The sequence below is a fragment of the Panulirus ornatus genome, chromosome 7 (genome assembly GCF_036320965.1).
Source record: "Panulirus ornatus isolate Po-2019 chromosome 7, ASM3632096v1, whole genome shotgun sequence".
NCBI lineage: Eukaryota > Metazoa > Arthropoda > Malacostraca > Decapoda > Palinuridae > Panulirus > Panulirus ornatus.
In genome coordinates this window covers 19785147-19800765 of record NC_092230.1, presented here as the reverse complement: position 1 = coordinate 19800765, position 15619 = coordinate 19785147, and the positions used below count along the sequence as shown (strand labels likewise).

At 37.0% G+C, this 15619-nt stretch overlaps 1 protein-coding gene across 1 annotated transcript in view; it reads left to right on the top strand.

The window, feature by feature from the left end:
* The window catches only part of LOC139749447 (pseudouridylate synthase RPUSD2-like), a 623283-nt gene extending 608240 nt beyond the window's left edge, over positions 1-15043 (top strand). The window contains exon 14 of the mRNA XM_071663310.1: positions 9325-15043. Within this exon, the coding sequence (XP_071519411.1) occupies positions 9325-9402 (78 nt within the window). The 3' untranslated portion in view covers positions 9403-15043. The remainder of the gene's footprint in view (positions 1-9324) is intronic.
* The last annotated feature ends 576 nt before the right edge of the window (positions 15044-15619 follow it).

The following is a 15619-nucleotide window of genomic DNA, read 5'->3' as shown; positions in this document are numbered from 1 at the left end:
ACGCTTCACAGCACGTGGACCCTGGTATACCACATTGTTCCAATTCACTGTATTCCTTGCACGCCTTTCACCCTCCTGCATGTTCAGGCCCCGATAACTCAAAATCTTTTTCACTCCATCTTTCCACCTCCAATTTGGTCACTCATTTCTCCTTGTTCCCTCCACCTCTGACACATATATCCTCTTTGTCAATCTTTCCTCACTCATTCTCTCCATATGACCAAACTATTTCAAAACACCCTCTTCTGCTATCTCAACCACTTTTTATTACCACACATCTCTCTTACCCTTTCATTACTTACTCGATCAAACCTCCTCACACCACATATTGTCCTCAAACATCTCATTTCCAACACATCCACCTTCCTCTGCACAACTCTATCTATAGCCCACGCCTCACAACCATATAACATTGTTGGAACCACTGTTCCTTCAAACATACCCATTTTTGCTCTCCGAGATAACGTTCTCGCCTTCCACACATTTTTCAACGCTCCCAGAACTTTCGCCCCATCCTCCACGCTATGACTCACTTCCGCTTACATGGTTCCATCTGCTGCCAAATCCACTCCCAGATATCTAAAACATTTCACTTCCTCCAGTTTTTCTCCATTCAAACTTGCCTCCCGATTGACTTGTCCCTCAACCCTACTGTACCTAATAACCTTGCTCTCATTCACATTTACTCTCAGCTTTCTTCTTTCACATGCTTTACCAAACTCAGTCACCAGCTTCTGCAGTTTCTTGCCCAAATCAGCCACCAGTGCTGTAACATCAGCGAACAACAACTGACTCACTTCCCAAGCTCTCTCATCCACAGCAGACTGCATACTTGCCCCTCTCTCCAAGACTGTTGCATTCACCTCCCTAACAGCCCCATCCATAAACAAATTAAACATCCATGGAGACCACGCACCCCTGCCGCAAACCAACATTCACTGAGAACCAAACACTTTCCTCTCTTCCTACTCGTACACATGCCTTACATCCTCGACAAAAACTTTTCACTGCTTCTAACACCTTGCCTCCCAGAGCATATACTCTTAATACCTTCCACAGAGCATCTCTATCAACTCTTATCATATGCATTCTCCAAATCCATAAATGCTACATACAAATCCATTTGCTTTTCTAAGTATTTCTCACATACATTCTTCAAAGCAAACACCTGATCCACACATCCTCTACCACTTCTGAAACCACACTGCTCTTCCCCAATCTGATGCTCTGTACATGCCTTCACCCTCTCAATCAATACCCTCCCATATAGTTTCCCAGGAATACTCAACAAACTTATACCTCTGTAATTTGAGCACTCACCTTTATCCCCTTTGCCTTTGTACAATGGCACTATGCAAGCATTACACCAATCCTCAGGAAGTACTGTGATTTATATCCTGTCATGGATGGTTCAGTAGATTTAAGACTTGTGCTAATTTTCCTTATGTTAAAGTGAATGTTGAGTATGAGCATAACTAGGATGAAGGTAAATTAATTTCTTTTTTTTTGTGTGTGTAATCATTTCTTTTTTATACTTAGTAATTTCTTTTTTATATATTTATTGCTCAGTGTGGTGGAGTCTTAAGTGTGAGGGTGTTGCAGTATGGTGTTTGGGTTGCTGGAAGTGTGGTGGGCAAGTTTAGTGAGGTGTGAGGCATTCATTAGTGATAAGAAGCAGTTGCCTGCATGAAGAAGTACCAAAGATGACAAATTAATAACCAGGGAGGGGAGGCTTAACTATTCTGGATGAAATTATATGGTTTTCGACAAGTAGAAAGTTCGACTTATGCATCATTATCAGAAACATCAATATATAAGTTGGGGAGCCTCTGTATTGTTAAAGTTGAGCTAAGTAAATGTAATACATTTCATGATAAATAAGATTGTTGGTTCAAAATATTTTAGAGCCATTTCATCCTCTGATTGATGTTTTAAGCAATTACATATTTGATAATTATTCATCTCAGAACTGTTCACTCTCTCTTAACCTAAGTAAAAAATTTATAATTCTTATTATTTGCTTTAAAGCCTCACTACAGGAAATACTTTTTTGCATTCTGGGGATGATATATTATATTTTGCAAGTAAGCATTTAAATTATTACAGGATAAGAAAACTTCTTGTGAATTCACTCTATATTTATTTGGTATCTGTCATCCTTGAAGACCTTCATTACGATGTATTTCAGTTTTGAAACAAAAAAAAATTTCCAAAAAAATACCAGGTACATCTTGCCAAATTCTTTGGAAAATGAATATATCTCAACCTTAGTGAAGGACGTATTTTTTCACACCAAATGCAGATCTGGGGTTAAAATTTTTTGAATGAAGTTTAAAACTGTAAAAAAGCATTTAGATAAGTACTTTTATAAAATGTTTTATGATTATTTGCTTCCTAATTTTTCAGTATTTGTTGGGCAGAGGCATAATAAGATAGTTTCATTTTAAGTAAACAAACCTTTTATTTTGTTATTTTCCAGTACTGGAACAAAAAGTTTTTAGTCTTAAAATCTACCTGAATTTTATTTTCTAGATTTTGTGTATCTTAGTATAGGGCTTAGGGCAATTTGTTATTGTGAATACAATTCTAGGGAGGAAATATTGTTTAGCATCATTAAGTCCTTATCTAAGCATGTAAGTGATGATCACATGATTAAAATATGTAAAGGTACTGGATGGTATTGCAGTGTAATTTATTAGAAAAAAGGGGGTGACTGTGTTGTTGACTGGTTGGTAAGGATATTTAATGTATGTATGGCTCATGGTGAAGTGCCTGAATTGGCAGAATGCATGCATAGTACTATTGTACAAAGGCAAGGGGGATAAAGGTGAGTGTTCAAATTACAGAGGTATAAGTTTGTTGAGTATTCCTGGTAAATTATATGGGAGGGTATTGATTGAGAGGGTGAAGGCATGTACAGAGCATCAGATTGGGGAAGAGCAGTGTGGTTTCAGAAGTGGTAGAGGATGTGTGGATCAGGTGTTTGCTTTGAAGAATGTATGTGAGAAATACTTAGAAAACAAATGGATTTGTATGTAGCATTAATGGATCTGGAGAAGGCATATGATATAGAGATGCTCTGTTGAAGGTATTAAGAGTATATACTCTGGGAGGCAAATTGCTAGAAGCAGTGAGAAGTTTTCATTGAGGATGTAAGGCATGTGTATGAGTAGAAAGAGAGGGAAGTGATTAGTTCTAAGTGAATGTTGGTTTGCGGCAGGGGTGCGTGATGTCTCCATGGTTGTTTAATTTGTTTATGGATGGGGTTGTTAGGGAGGTGAATGCAAGAGTTTTGGAGAGAGGGGCAAGTATGCTGTCTGTTGTGGAGGAGAGAGCTTAGGAAGTGAGTCAGTCGTTGTTCGCTGATGATACAGCACTGGAGGCTGATTCAGGTGAGAAACTGCAGAAGCTGGTGACTGAGTTTGGTAAAGTGTGTGAAAGAAGAAAGCTGAGAGTAAATGTGAATAAGAGCAAGGTTATTAGGTACCGTAGGGTTGAGAGACAAGTCAACTGGGAGGTAAGTTTGAATGGAGAGAAACTAGAGGAAGTGAAGTGTTTTAGATATCTGGGAGTGGATTTGGCAGTGGATGGAAGCAGAAGTGAGTCACAGGGTGGGGAAGGGGGCAAAAGTTCTGGGAGCATTGAAGAACGTGTGGAAGGCGAGAACATTATCACGGAAAGCAAAAATGGGTATGTTTGAAGGAATAAAGGTTCCAACAATGTTATATGGATGCGAGGCATGGGCAATAGATAGGGTTGTGCGGAGGAGGGTGGATGTGTTGGAAATGAGATGTTAGAGGACAAGATGTGGTGTGAGGTGGTTTGATCGAGTAAGTAATGAAAGGGTAAGAGAGATGTGTGGTAATAAAAAGAGTGTGATTGAGAGAGAAGAGGGTCTGTTGAAATGATTTGGTCACATGGAGAGAATGAGTGAGGAAAGATTGACAGAGAGGATATATGTGTCAGAGGTGGAGGGAACGAGAAGTGGGAGACCAAATTGGAGGTGGAAGGATGGAGTGAAAAAGATTTTGAGCGATATGGGCCTGAACATACTGGAGGGTGAAAGGTGTGCAAGGAATAGAGTGATTCGAACGACGTGGTATACCGGGGTCTACGTGCTGTCAATGGATTAAACCAGGCCATGTGAAGTGTCTGTGGTAAACCATGGAAAGTTTTGTGGGGCCTGGATGTGGAAAGGGAGCTGTGGTTTCGGTGCATTACACATGACAGCTAGAGTCTGAGTGTGGACAAATGTGGCCTTTGTTGTCCTTTCCTAGAGCTACCTCGCGTGCACGTGGGTGGAGGGGGTGTCATTTCATGTGTGGCAGGGTGGCAGTGGGAATGGATGAAGGCAGCATGTATGAGTATGTGCATGTGTATGTATGTATATGTCTGTTATGTATATGTATGTATACATTGAAATGTATAGGTATGTACATGGGCATGTGTGGGTGTTTATGTATATACATGTGTATGTAGGTGGGTTGGGCCATTCTTTCGTTTGTTTCCGCACTACCTCACTAAAGCGGGAGACAGGGACAAAGTACAATAAATATGAATAAAATATATGTATATTTATCACTTCAAGTAAAGAACTGTTTCATTTATATATTTCTTTTTACAACAAAATGTGTATTTGCCCACAAATTATCCTAAACTTTTACCTGCATTTTTTGCTATTCTTCATGCTGAATGTGAGTCGGTGCAAATGTTGTCTTGGCAATATCAAATTCTGTAAGTATGTATTCAAATAATTACAGGATTAAAGAATTTAATGAGAATTTGTTTTATATTTATTATAGGCCTGAGGACATAGTTTTGCTGTTTACCTTTGGAAAATAGATTTGCTTGAAAACTTAGTACTGTGGCATATAATATGTATTCTTCATCCTGAATATGATTTTGGGGCTGAAATTTTTTTAGGGACCATCAAGTCACATGAGTAGCATTTGAATGATTACAGGATTAATAAAATTCATATGAATTCACTTCATATATATTTTGTATCTTTTGACCAGAGGAAGCATAATGATATATTTACCATGATCATTTCAAGTATAGAAAGACTTTCAGTGTTATATTTCACTTTTTTAGCTTAAATAGATATGCTCAGAATCTTTATATAACACCTGTTCTTCATGCTTTGAAACAATAAGTTTTGGGCTTGGAAAGTACAGTGAACTGTTACTTGTATTTTTTGCTTATATACTTGAGGAAAAAAATTTTCTTTTGACATAATTGTTATGTCTAAGCACCATAATCATACCCCAAACTGTAGATGTGGCGATGCTGGTCAGGGTAGTATAAGTGCAAGAATGTTGTGTGACTGTTGCACCAGTGTGGATATTTTGGTTCTGTTGTGATATCAGCATGGTGATATTGTCAAGAATATAAATGAGAAAAAACTGATCCTTGTGGCACACCTTTTCTTTCGTGTGTTCTGGTAGGTCTCTTATTACAGCAAGTCAACCAATTTCCTAACCAACCTAGTGCAACCCCATCTGTACCATGTGACAACTTTTATAGGTAACCTGTCATGCAGAACATCAGATGCATTTCAAAAATCTAAATTTGTTACCAACTTTTTTTTCTCCAGTCCTGGACAAAAGTCTATATCAAGCGCAGGCCTTATTGTAGAGAGAATTATGAGACAGAAAAAGAAAAGACAAGGGAAAGTATTTGCGAGTTTTGGAGGAAGTGAAAGATCTGTCTTTTCAAATGTGCTAGGTCATAGTTATTGGGAAAAAACATGAGACGGTAGAGAGTTCCAAAGCTGTAACATGTAGGAAAAGAAGCAGGTATCAAGATGGCCCAATCAGGGCCATACTGGTAATCAGAGGTAAGACTGATTTTAGAGGTGTTTAAGGATATGGGAGTTGAGGAGGAATTCAAATACTATAGAAATGGTTGATGTCAAAGGAGCAGGACGATAGATAGAGGGGTCAGAACGTTCACCTTTCTTAGAGATGTAATGTATCAGTGCATGCCTCCAAGGAGAAGGAAAAGTTTTGGATTTTAAACAGAAATGGAACAGACAAGCAAGCACAGCTGCAAGTTCAGAGGCACACTCTTTCAGTACATGGGGATGGATGCCATCAGGATCAAAAGCCTTGCTTGTGTCCAGAGAAAGAAGCACTTTTTGGACTGTCTGAAAAGAGGTTATGGGAAGAGGCATAGTATTAGTAAGAAGAGCATCAGGGAGTGATGGAATGTTAAAATCATCCAAAGTGGTGTTAGAGGAGAAACAGGTAACAGAGAGTTGCTTTGTCGGAACAGAAAAGTGAAGGAAAGTTTGAGTGACACAAGTTGTTAGAATTGCCCTTGGTGAAAGACCAGAAAGACCTATCAGTGGATGAATAGGAGAGATTATCACACTTCCCATAAATAAAGGAATGCTTCACCTCATGGATAATGTGCTTGCAGCATTTACGGGCAGTGATAAAAGTTGAATGGGAGCCAGAGGAAGGAGAGTTTTCCCAAGCTCAGTATGCCTGATGCCTTGCCTGAATGGCCTCAGAACAGGAAAAGTTGAACAATGGATTGGATGAAGAGGTCGTCTTGGAGGAAGAAGGTATAAATGCTTTCATTCCCACAACAGTAACTCTGCTTTGCGTTTAGTGGAGACAGAAGCATCACCACGAGAGACAGTAATTTACCCAAGGAAAGTCAGAAAAGAAGTTACATAAGTTACTCCAGTCTAGATACTGGCATCATTCCTAAGACTCTGAAACTGACCCACATTGCTCCACTCCACAAAGGTGGAAGCAAAGCAATCCCAAAAAATTATTGACAAATAGCATTAACACTGAACTTCATTGAAGTCTTTGAAAGAGTCCTAAGAGGCAAGTGAACAAGTCTTACAACCTAGGACAACATGGTTTCAGGTGGGAAGATCTTGCCAATGTTGGTTGTTTGACTGTTATGATAGGGTCATTGAAGGTCTCAAAAACAAAGAAAATGCTGATGTAATTCACACAGACTTTGCAAAACCATTTAACAGATGTGACCGTAGTGTCATAGCACATGATATGTGATAGGTAGACATAACTGGAAAAATTGAGATGAACATACAGCTTTTTAATTAATAGATCACGGCAGTTAAACCATGCTATATCCAGCACTCCCATAGTAAAAAGCTGTCACCCAAGGAGCTGTACTTGTATCCCTCCTGTTCCTCATTTTTATATCTGACAGATGCAAACACAAGCCACAGTCTCATGTCATCCTTCGCAGATGATACATGAATAAGTCTGAAAATCGCATCAATAGAGTGTGCCAAAAGGCTAGAGAGAAGTCTTTAACTGGGCAACTGAGAACAATGTGCTTTTCACTTTAGATGAATTTAAACCTCCGTTGCAGGGAAAATGAAGAAATCAAAACAACACAGAATACCAGAAAGTCACACACGCGAGATTTTAATGATCTTGATACTGCTCATGACAGGCAAATCCAAAATGATATCATTAGTGAAAACTAAATGGATGTATCTTGGGAAAGCTGCAGCAAAACTTTCAAAGCAGTAAAGGGTAAGTACATGCCAGTACATAGTAGATGGTATTTTTCCAATATTGTGGTACAATGAAATGAAGAAGTGCTTGTTGTCTAAGAAGGTTGCATTTAAAAAATTCAGAGAACAATAACCAACTTTGGAGAGTGAATTAAGTAAATCTGCCTGAAGTGAAGATTAGTATGAAGTGCATTGCTAAAAAACAACAAAAACCTAAAGGAGTTTCATTGCTATGTTACAATTAAGAGAACTATTACCTAGACAACTGGTCACTTAATTATGGAAAATGATGACTTGGTCAAAGACAATGAAGCCATGGCAAAGCTCTTTATATGATTTTATTGAATCTGTATTTACAATGGAAGGAAACAATTCATGTCCTGAACCCAGTTCAACTGCCAAGAAAGGAAAGCATTCCATAACTTTAAAAGTGAAGCTATAGTTCCTTTCTTTCTTTCATCCTTGTTTGCTGTTTCCCAAAATACCATAGTAGCATCAGGAACTCACATCTTTGAACTATCTTTTGTAATGCTCCAAAACTACAGCACTGAATGGAATGAAAGCTAGTAAAATGGCAGGCCCAGATAACTTTTAACTGAGGACAATAAAAGAGATGAAAAATAAGATAGTGCAGCCCTCGACTGCTCTTTTTGATAAGTCAAATGCTATGGGGAAAGTTTCTGCAGACTGGAAGTTTGCCACCTCATGGAGTGTTAGGGGGTCTTAACCCCATAGTCCAGGCTGAGCCCAGTCTGCTGGATTGGGTAGTTGGTTGACCAAATTGCTGGAAGATGCAGCCCTAAGGCCCACATGGCCCCCATAGCCTGGCTGGTCTGGTACACTTTGTAGGTATTTGTCCAATGCACTCTTGAATTTCTGTAACATGTATCCTATGCTGTTTCTGATGGTAGACTGCAAGATGATGTCTTAGGCCCCAGATTATTTATTTGTTCTCCCTTTTCATTTTATATATGGCACCTTTGGATATCACAGATAGTATTCTACAGACTCTTTCGTGCCTGTTGCACCAGAAGGATTTCCTATCCCGTCTGCATTCCAGGGAGTGTTTTCAGTTGTTCCTAATAATTTAGTTCCTTTACCTCATTAATATGGGTTGTGAAAGATCTGTGGACACTTTCTAAATCTGCAGTTTGGCCATCCTGTAAAACACAGCAATACTCAATTTGTCAAAGAATTAGTGCCTTGAATAATATATTATTGATGGTTTTCATTCCCTTGTCTTGAAGGTCTGTAGGATCCACGGTGCCATCCTTCTGCATGAGGCAACTGTTGTTTTGTTGTGTTTGCTAAAAGTTAGTTTGTTAAGATATTATTACTCCAAGGTCTTTCACATTATTCATATGGTTTATGATAAGATCTGTTTTTGTGGAACTAGGTCTAATGTGTTCCAGTTACAAGTAGGTTTCTTAGGTAGCAATTGTATGATGATATTTGATGTTTTTGGCAAGTACCCATTAGTTGGCATTTTGGTGCTGCATAGAATCCCTTTAAATCCAGTCTCTCTTCCCTCCCCCCCAATTTTTTTTTTTTTTAAGAATGTAAGGAGCAAGAAATCTGCTACACTTGAGAAACTTAATACCATATTGCAGGTGTCAAACCATACTTTAATTTTCTCTACATATTTTTTTCTTATATGTTGTTTTCAAGGAATAGAAATGCAGGATATGTAAACACTATGGTTTTCCCTTGTTAAAAGATCATTAAAAAAAGGCCTAGTTACCATTTTCATATTTTACTGGAGAATTCACTTTTTATTACCTTAAATTTTATAATTTTTCTTTTTCTTTTTACCCTAGGGTCCAGGATGGCAATTTGAAACTAAGTTACCAGATTGGGCACATGCAGAATGGGGTAACCCAGAAGAGGAGCAATAAATATTACAGAGAGGCAGAGAATTTTAAAGAGGGTAGAATCAGGGGCTTAAGAAAGTATGAATCGTGGAAGGAACACTGAATGTTGTTTTGCAGAGGACCATATACAGAAGATGTAAATGATGACTATGCTTCGAGAAGGGGCTACAGTGACAGAATCTGACTGATGAATGAACACTTCAAGCTGGCAAGAGCATTTGACCATGAACTGTAATCTTTATGTTGTTATCTCTTTTGCACACAACACTTTCAGTGTATGACTATGAGACCATGAAAATGCCATAGTTACTACAGTCATGGTATTGCAAAAGCATTTGTAAAACTGACAGTGTTTCAGTGTTTGATATTGGAAAGTTTAGAATGCAAGTTTTCCAGTGGTAAGCAGTCTTAAATCTTAAACTATGAATGTCACACCATACGGAAATATATCCTGTTTCCAATTGTAGATCATGAAGGAAAGGATAAACTTGGATGGTTAATTAAGATACAATGAAGCACCAAACAGTGCTTTTGGACAGGAAATCTGCTACCAAGTATATACAATGTTTTAAGTACTATAATTTCCTATATTAAATGGAATTAGTTATAGGTTTATTTATTGATTCTTTCAAGACATATACATGATAGACAAATTTGGGAAAGCCATGTATAGATATGGAAAAATTATTTGCTTGATGTTTTTAATATTTAAGTATCCTGTCTTCATGGCTTACTCCAAGATTATCCTCACCCCTCAGTGTTATAATGTTAGTCTCATATCTCATGCCATGAATCATATGAAGCATTTGCCATGAAACATTTGCATTACACAGAAAGAAACTATGCTCTGTAAAATTGATAATCATTCATAGTGACTGAGAGGCAAGGAGTAATATATAATGTTTAGTTTTAAGGATGTTCGTATTAGAAAGTGCTGAAGATTTTATACAGTCATTTAGTTGTTTTGAATTTGAGGAATGCAGTCAGTGTGCAGTTGGATATTAGTTGTTTTTAAGGATGTGAATTCATGTGAGGTGTTGCTCTGTGTTGGGTTGTAATTGTGGGGGCTTTTACATGAGTGCTGGCCATATGTCCCTCTGGTCCTCGCTGCTATGGAGCAGGTTCTATAAGCAGCCAACACACCACTCTGCAACACTATTGTTACACGGGCTTTCTGTGCTAGGTCACAGAGCTGGATGTCTCTCCATACACTGACTGCTGGTGATTGTCATGTGCCGTCTGAGTCCCTGCAAGCAGGGTCATAGTGAACTAGTGAAGTTTACATGCTTGGCACTTTGTTAAGAGCACATGTTATGAAAATACATTTAGCATTGCATTTTCATCTCATTTTTCATTAAATTTACTTTTTTTTTTTCATAAATGCTGACAGTCAAGGGACTTCGCAATTAGTATATGTAGATGGATTATGAAATTAAGAACAAGTAATTGGCTTTTAAGTAGCAGTTCATGCACAGGTTCTTATGCCTCCTTTGCTTCGTTGAGTCGGAAGTCAGTTGTACAAATTGTTTTACCTTAGGTTAAGGTGATAACAAATGTATAATGCATCTTTAATGTAAATACAAGTGATCTTGTATATTTGCCATTAAATTGTAGATATTTGTTGAGCGGGTAGATGAGAGTTTCTTCTATGGTATTCAGTCTTCTGTTAGAGCTATAGCTGAGTCTTTAAAAATAAGTCTGCATTATAGGTGAAACTTCTGCTTTAAATGACCTTTCAATACAGTACTAGTAGACACTGACTAGCTGTGTGTATTGATTTAAGTATAGTTCTATTGAAGGTTTTTATTTGCACAACGTTGTACCACTAAGCAGATATTGCTGCTTGACTTTATATACAATGCAGTATTCATGAATATTGTTTCCTGACAGCAAAATCAGTCATTAAAGTATTTCAGTGTGACTCAGAATCCCCGTCACAACACAAATGGTTCATTCCCATTTCACGTGACCTCCATAAACTAGGAATATAGTTGGAGGATGTGCATTATGCATCTAAGCGCAATATATGTGAAGACAGATACATGCTGGGGCTACCTGGTTCCAAGGACAGGAAAGAATTTCAGCTCACTGTGATGCTCCATGTCAGTTCAGTACAACTTTTGATTTAAAACTTACGATAGTGTACAGGAATGATAATGTAAAGTGCAATGTGGTCAGATAGAGGTACATCAAATATGTAATTTCCCTCCCCAAACTGCAGTTGCTGTGAAAGCTTATGGTGCATTAGAGGACAAATCTTGTGCCCTGTGAAGAAACTTTCCTGTCTGCTTAGTGTTAAGGATTGTTTATTCTGATATAAAGGAATTGGCCTCCCTACCATGTATCTGTTAGCTAGCTTCACGATGCCAGAGCTCAATGCCATGTAAACTGGCCAGGAGTTGGCCATTAATATAAGGTTGGTATGCCTGCTCCAAAATATGCCTTCCCAACTTTTCTACTGGTTTCTGAGCCTTATACTGAGAATATTCTTGGTAACAAGCTCTTTCTCGAACTGTGCCTTAGATCATTGTAATTATGAGGCCGAGTACTTTGCTGTAGTTTGTCCCAGCATCTGCAATTCACAATAAGTGTAATATTAATATGGAGGCACTTGTTCAATCTGCTTGTAGTGGATATTACTGGGTGACTGTGGGAGCAACTACAGCAGAGTGGCTCTGGTATACTCAGCCTTGGGTAGACACATCAGAAGGGTATAATACTGTAATTATAATAACACTGATAGAATCGCTGCCTTCATTTTGTACACGATAAAGCACCCGGTCAGTCATTTATGACCGTTAGTTTGTTTCAGCCCAAATGAAAATTAGATATTGATCACAAAAATGAGAACCCTGACTAACATTTCAATAAGAATTATTTTGCTATGTGTGACAGTGAAAATTAGTCTTATTGAATGTGTAAAGCCATATTTGCCTGTACAGACTTTAAATTTGTGGCATAGTAACAAACTTTCAGGTGCTGTGGTATCAGGAAGAAATACAATCCAGTAGTAGCAATAATGTGATTAGATGAAGTTTTCAAGCAGAAAATATTAAAATAGAGTTTTGATCAAGTCAGAGGAGCCAGGTAGAGTAAATTTATAATCAGTGTAAATAACATTTGCTTTAGGTAATATTTTAGCATTTATTTACAAGTATTACTCTATGTATTTAAGAAAAATCTCTGGATAAGCATCTCCCGCCATAATACACACGACTGTATAGCTTCAACTTAAGTCCCTACCTCGATATCCTAGACATATAATTCTTAGCTATTAAGGAATTTAATTAGGAACTTTTGATTTTAGGTTTAATTTAATTTTAATGATAATGGGAGAAGGGACAAGCACATTAAGCTAATGATAGTCTGTTACAGTTGTTAAATAAGGAAGTTTCTTATTTCTAAATTATTTATGAAATAATTTATTAATATTCATGTGAAGTATGGATACCAAGCATGAGACTTTTAAGGCTGAAAAGTAATTAAAACAACAGTGGTCATCCTACCTATATTATCAGTACCATTTGCCTTTATCACCAATTTTGAGGTTTCTGTAATCCATACTGCTTCTTAAGAGTGGAATAACGACTCATTTAGTGGCAGCATTATGGAACATCTTTGACTCAAAATTACTGATACTGTCTTGTATATCACAGACATTTCCATGCATTGTTGTAAGACCTTGGTAACAACAAATATCACATCCAGAATAGACGTCATATAAGGGGCAGGTTTTGCCATGGAGAAATTAGCTGTTCACGGGTAAGTTGGCACAGTAAATGTAAATTTTATTATTCTCTGAGACATCTTTAGCTCTCTTGATGCATATCAAGTTAGAAATGACATAGTGTAGAACTAGAAATCTTAAGATATAATAGAAGTGCCTATTTTCCTGTGAATAATGTTATTTTCTCTATAAAAAATGTCAAAATAAATGCTCTGTTCACTCTATATTCTTCCTATTGCATTATTTTTTCTGACAGGCTGACCTATCAGTCCCCATCCTACATAGGATAGTTATGGGTGTGAAGTTGTTTACTCTGTTCAGCAACATTCCCCTTTGGACCAGCTCAGGAAGTCATCCCCTTCACTGACGCTTGCCCAATCCTTCATTAACTACCACAAGTTTCCTTTCTCTTTTTGCGATTCACAAGTAAACTGTTCAGATGTGCAATTCACAAATAACTTTTGGAAAAGTTAACACAGGCTTTGTAAGGAAACAAGTGAGTTAAATACAAAGACAGATTAAGGCACTTGCTTATATAGTCAGAGTAACGGCAAAATGTTTTATACATCACCAATAAATGTCCATCATGGAATTATTAGTAAATGTTATAAAATACTTCCCTGTGAAACGGAAATGAATTTGAATATTCATGTATTTCTTTACCATTATTTGATGTTGATCCTTATTATTGTTTACCCACAGAGCTAAAAGTACTTAACGTGAATTTGTAGTCTCCCACATTTACCTGCTCTGCTCTGGCCTTCATTCATAAATATTAGATAAACTAATGAAAATGTTAAACAATAGAGGGAAACTAATTATTTAAGAAAGCGTAAGGGGAGGGTAGCGTCATTCTGGTAGGTCCTTCATCTCGCTGTCATCCCTTCTTCCTCCTGTTACAAGTATATGATCTATGGTAGTTTCTACTGTCCTCAATTCATATTTATAAACTGAGGAATATATATATATAAAACACTGGGAGATTTTAACAGGAAAAATGTAATATGGTATTTTTATAATAGAATTTGGTGTGAAGGAATGCTTACAACTTCTCTATGTTAGAGGATTAAGAAAATCTGGAATTAGTATAATCTTAAGTATTGCAAATTGATACTGAACAGACTGATGACAAAAAAAAGTATCTTCTAATGTAGCACATCAAGTACAATGTTCAGTATCTTCCTTTGTAGCAAATAATCAGTTTCTGACATGGTAAACCAGTATCACAGTAATCCATAGATCATGTATGTTTGTATTCAGGTGTATGAAAAAAAAAGTGCTTCAGTTTCTACTTGGCTTCATTTAGTGGCTTGATGGTATGTTTCCAGAAAATATGACTCATAAGTGACAAGAAACTAGGGGTTAAATTTTTTGGTTTCATTACCTCTGCCCTTATTTTATAGAGGAATGGATCATATCAAGTTGTACGGTTAACCTTCCCAATCGTCAGTTTGTGTCTTAGCTCTGTAGTGTAATCCAAACGTTGTTTAATATTTTGTAATCACAATTTTTTAAGAATACCATTCATTTTCTAACTAGATCTCTATATTTCACTTCACCTTCAGTGGATTATTTCTGTGGTAAATTCTTATTTAATGCACAAGGTCTGTAATCATTCTTTTGATCTGTACTTAACGTCTGCAAGCACAAATTGGGGATAGGGTTGATGTTCTTAAGTGAGACATTTCAATTTTGTTATAGAATTTAAGACTTTGGTTGTGTTTGTGGTCTTGTAAATAGCTGTGGAAATAATACTGTACAGTTGCAGAAATATATAGCAATATGTACTGTACTGTTTTGTTCAGCAGGTGGAAAGTTGTGTGTCCCAATTAGGACTGTATAATTCTTTCCTCTATTGTTTTATTGTTTTATGACTGTACAAGTTTGAATCCGGAGTAAATTTCAGTGTTACATATTAATAAAGGTTTGGGTGCTAAACACTGTGTATCACTTACTCATGACTATTCTTAAATAATACCTGCATATAGTATACCACCACATAAAATACATTGATCTTATTTTGGAATAAATTGGCAATGGTATTTTTTGGTAAGGAGGTGGCATGAATGACATTGGTTTTACTACATGAAAATCGACTATTAAAAAGTATGGAGTTTGCTTTTGAGAGGTGAATTCCAGGACATTAAACTCATTAGACTCCATTTGGCCAGATGCATTTGATATTATTACGAAATAGGAATCATAAAGGTTGAGTGCTACAGAAAATGGAAAACTCTTGGGAAATCTAAAATATTCAAGTCTTCCATAAATTTCTGTGATAAAGCTCCTATTTTGACTGGTATAAATGTCACTGTTTGCTTAAGCAATGGAAAAGCTCATGCAGAAACATTGATAAATGATAAATTTTCTTCATGGTTCAAGATGCATTACATAGATTTCTTTGCTGATACAATTGGGTCAGGATATAAATGCAGTTTAACACGATTCTGATACAGTGCAGGCACCTAAGTTATCTCCATATTTTTATTATAACACAAACTGGTACAGCCTACC